The sequence below is a fragment of the Quercus suber genome, unplaced genomic scaffold, assembly GCF_002906115.3.
Source record: "Quercus suber isolate HL8 unplaced genomic scaffold, Cork oak 2.0 scaffold_43, whole genome shotgun sequence".
Taxonomy (NCBI): Eukaryota; Viridiplantae; Streptophyta; class Magnoliopsida; order Fagales; family Fagaceae; genus Quercus; species Quercus suber.
Window position 1 is genome coordinate 1,461,699 of NW_027069508.1, and position 3,006 is coordinate 1,464,704.

The 3,006-nt window shown below is 50.7% G+C and overlaps 1 protein-coding gene across 1 annotated transcript; it reads right to left on the reverse strand.

The window, feature by feature from the left end:
• Positions 1-1,226: 1,226 nt before the first annotated feature.
• LOC136066692 (uncharacterized) lies at positions 1,227-1,754 on the reverse strand. Its single transcript, XM_065771414.1, has one exon. It carries the CDS (start codon positions 1,752-1,754, stop codon positions 1,227-1,229), a length of 528 nt encoding a protein of 175 aa, XP_065627486.1.
• Between the last annotated feature and the right edge of the window lie 1,252 nt (positions 1,755-3,006).

The window sequence follows — 3,006 nt, forward strand, 5'->3', positions numbered from 1 at the left end:
GGCGCCGAATGGGCTGTTTCTTGGGGTGACCAGTGGACTCACCTTCAAGTGGTGGCATATAAACTCCGGGTCTACCCCTGGGCCTCGTAGGATTCCAGGCAAATACATCGAGATTTCGCTTAAGGAACTCTATCAGCTCTTCCTTCTCCTGAAGTGGCAGCTGAGATCCGACTTGAAAGAACCTATCAGGATCATCTCCGAAGACCACTTTTGTCAGATCCTCACATTGGGCGCTTTCATTTGGCTCTTCAAAGGGCAATCCCCGAAACTGTAGTTGCTATGAATCCCTCCCGGCTGCGTCCGAGGACTCGGCTGGGGTCTTACGCTGAATGGCAGCTATCAAGCACTGACGAGCAACAGACTGGTCCCCTCGGATCTCACGTATCTGCCCTTCTGACGGATATTTGACCTTTTGGTGCAAAGTGGAGGGCACAGCCCCCAGTGCGTGGATCCAAGGCCTACCCACGAGTGCCGTGTAGGGCGAATATGCATCCACAACTATGAAATCTAACTCCACACCTCGGTGCCAGACTGCACTGGTAAGCGTATCCGGCCTTTCGGAACGACAGGCCTTCCTTCAAAGCTCAAGAGGGGGAATCGTACGGTGTCAGGTCCTGGGGCTTTAGGCCTAGTCCTTTGTAGAGGTCTGGATACATTACCTCCACAGCACTGCCTTGGTCCACCATCACCTCTACATTTACATCGTACCCTCCTATCCTGAGGGTGATAACTAGTGCATCATCATGGGGTTGGGTAGTGCCAATCATGTCTTCGTCCGAGAATCCTATGACTAACGGGGCGCCAGACTTAGTTCTCTTAGGCCCTCGGCTTGACTCCCCTGCGGGTGGTCGACCTACCGACATAACTTTCAATGGCCAGGATCCTGTTCTTCCTGGCGCAGGCGAGGATGACGTTTATAGTCCCTAGCGGCGGCTTTGGGGGGTTATCTCTGCGTGGCCCTGATCCCGTTTGCTCTCGGCCACTGGAGGGGTGCAGGAGGTGTTTCAATTTACCATCGCGGACCAGTTGGTCCAGGTAATCCCACAGGCTCCTACAATCCTCCGTGGTGTGCCCATGGTCTTGATGGTACTGACAGTAGAGATTATAGTTGCGTTTCTCGGGGTTTCCTATCATCTTATTCGGCCACCTGAAGAACGATTCATTCTTGATCTTTTCCAGGACCTGGTGTACTGGCTCTTTGAACACGGCGTTGACCGGTTGAGGATTCATCGATCCAATTGCCCGGCAAAATCCCTTCGCGGTTTATTGTAATTGTAGCGGTCCGACCGCGAATCCCTCCTCTCCTGAGAGATAACCTTGTCTTTTCCCCTGCCCTGCTGCTGATCTTCTTCAACCCTTTTATATTTCTCTATGCGGTCCATTAACTGACGCACGTTTGCAACCGGTTTGCCAGATAGAGACGCCCTCAAACCGTGATCAGTAGGGAGGCCGAGCTTGAATGTGCTGAGGGCCATTGCATCATTGTTACCTTCCACCTCATTGAACATTTCCCAGTACCTATCTGAGTATGCCTTCAAGGATTCACCTTCCCGCATGAATAAGGATAGCAGGGAAGAAACAGGTCTGACCGCTCTTCGGCATGTAACAAAACGGGAACCGAATGCCTGAGTGAGTTCTTTGAAGGAGTTGATGGAGCCTGCCTTCAAACCGTCAAACCACCTCATGGCCACAGGCCCTAGACTGGAAGGGAAAACCTTGCACATCAGGGCTTCGTCTCTGGCGTAGACAGCCATCCTTTGGTTAAAATGACTCACATGCTCCACGGGGTCAGTCTTACCATTATAGATGGTGAACGTTGGTTGGTTAAAACGCCGAGGGAGTCTAGCCCCTCTATCCTGCGCGTGAAAGGCGACTCAGATATCTGGTTCAAAGCCCTGTTCATGGCATCGTTCTCCATGTCCTCGTGTGATGGACTTCTACGTTGTCTCTTACGATGGGATTCCTCCTCACAAGTGTAGGACTCGCTGGCTGGTGTTTTGGATTTGTGCTGATAAGAGACATCTCGCTCATCATCAAGATCATCCTCAGAATACGAGGAAGCCCGTTTCCTCTTTGCATGGCGCAGCTCTCTCTTTAGTTTTTCTATTTCCAGTTGCAAGTCGCGGTTCCCCTTTGCATGGGACATGTGAATTCCGCTCTGCGATTGGCCCTGGCTAAGGCGCACTGTGTGTACGCTACCCTCACGATTTTGCCTTCCCTCCAGGTTGGCGAAATGGTCCATGTGTTGGGACGCCCTGGATTCTGCTTGCTGTTCACCTTGTCCCGCCATCATCAACTGTTGTTTTCACTCTTGCACAAGCTCTTCCCACAGACGGCGCCAATTGTAGGGTCAGTTTTTGCGGCCCAAGCCCAAGGAGGTATGGATTTGGAACCCTCTGAGCCCAAAACAATAAATTTTGTAGAGAGTGGGCGAAAGGGCTAGGCAAATAATGAAAATGACAGTATTAAACAGCAACACCAATGAGAGAAGTTGAATTAATGTGCTCTCGGACTAATATGAGTACTCTGTCCGAAGAGAAGTTGTTCATTGATAATCAAGGGTTACAATTGCTGGAGCTACAACCATCTAAGGTACCCTTTCTCTCTCCTGTTTTTCGATCCCCTTCCATCAGAGGTACCCTTCCCTTATATAGCATTACCTTCTTACATCTCCTCCGTCCACTTGTTCATCATCCAGGCATCCACTCGAGTACATGTCCCATCATCCCACCTTTAGCCTTATGTGAGTGGCGGTAGCTGAGAAAGCACCGTTCAGGTGTCCTGTCCACATAAATGCGGCCAGAAAGGTAGGTACAGGGCATTAAATGTGGTGGTTGAAGTACGCCTCCTTGATATTCCCCTGTTGCTGTTATCTTCATGTGTGTTCGAGGTTCCTCTCCCTCCTTACACTTGTCAAATAGATCACTTGAACCTCCCATACTCGCGTTTGATCAAACCTCTTCGGATCCGAGGACTCATGACTGCTCGGACGTATGAGCATCTCCT

Excerpts from the sequence above, each read along its gene's own strand:
- LOC136066692 (XM_065771414.1), bottom strand. The coding sequence starts at position 1,754 with ATGGCTGTCTACGCCAGAGACGAAGCCCTGATGTGCAAGGTTTTCCCT.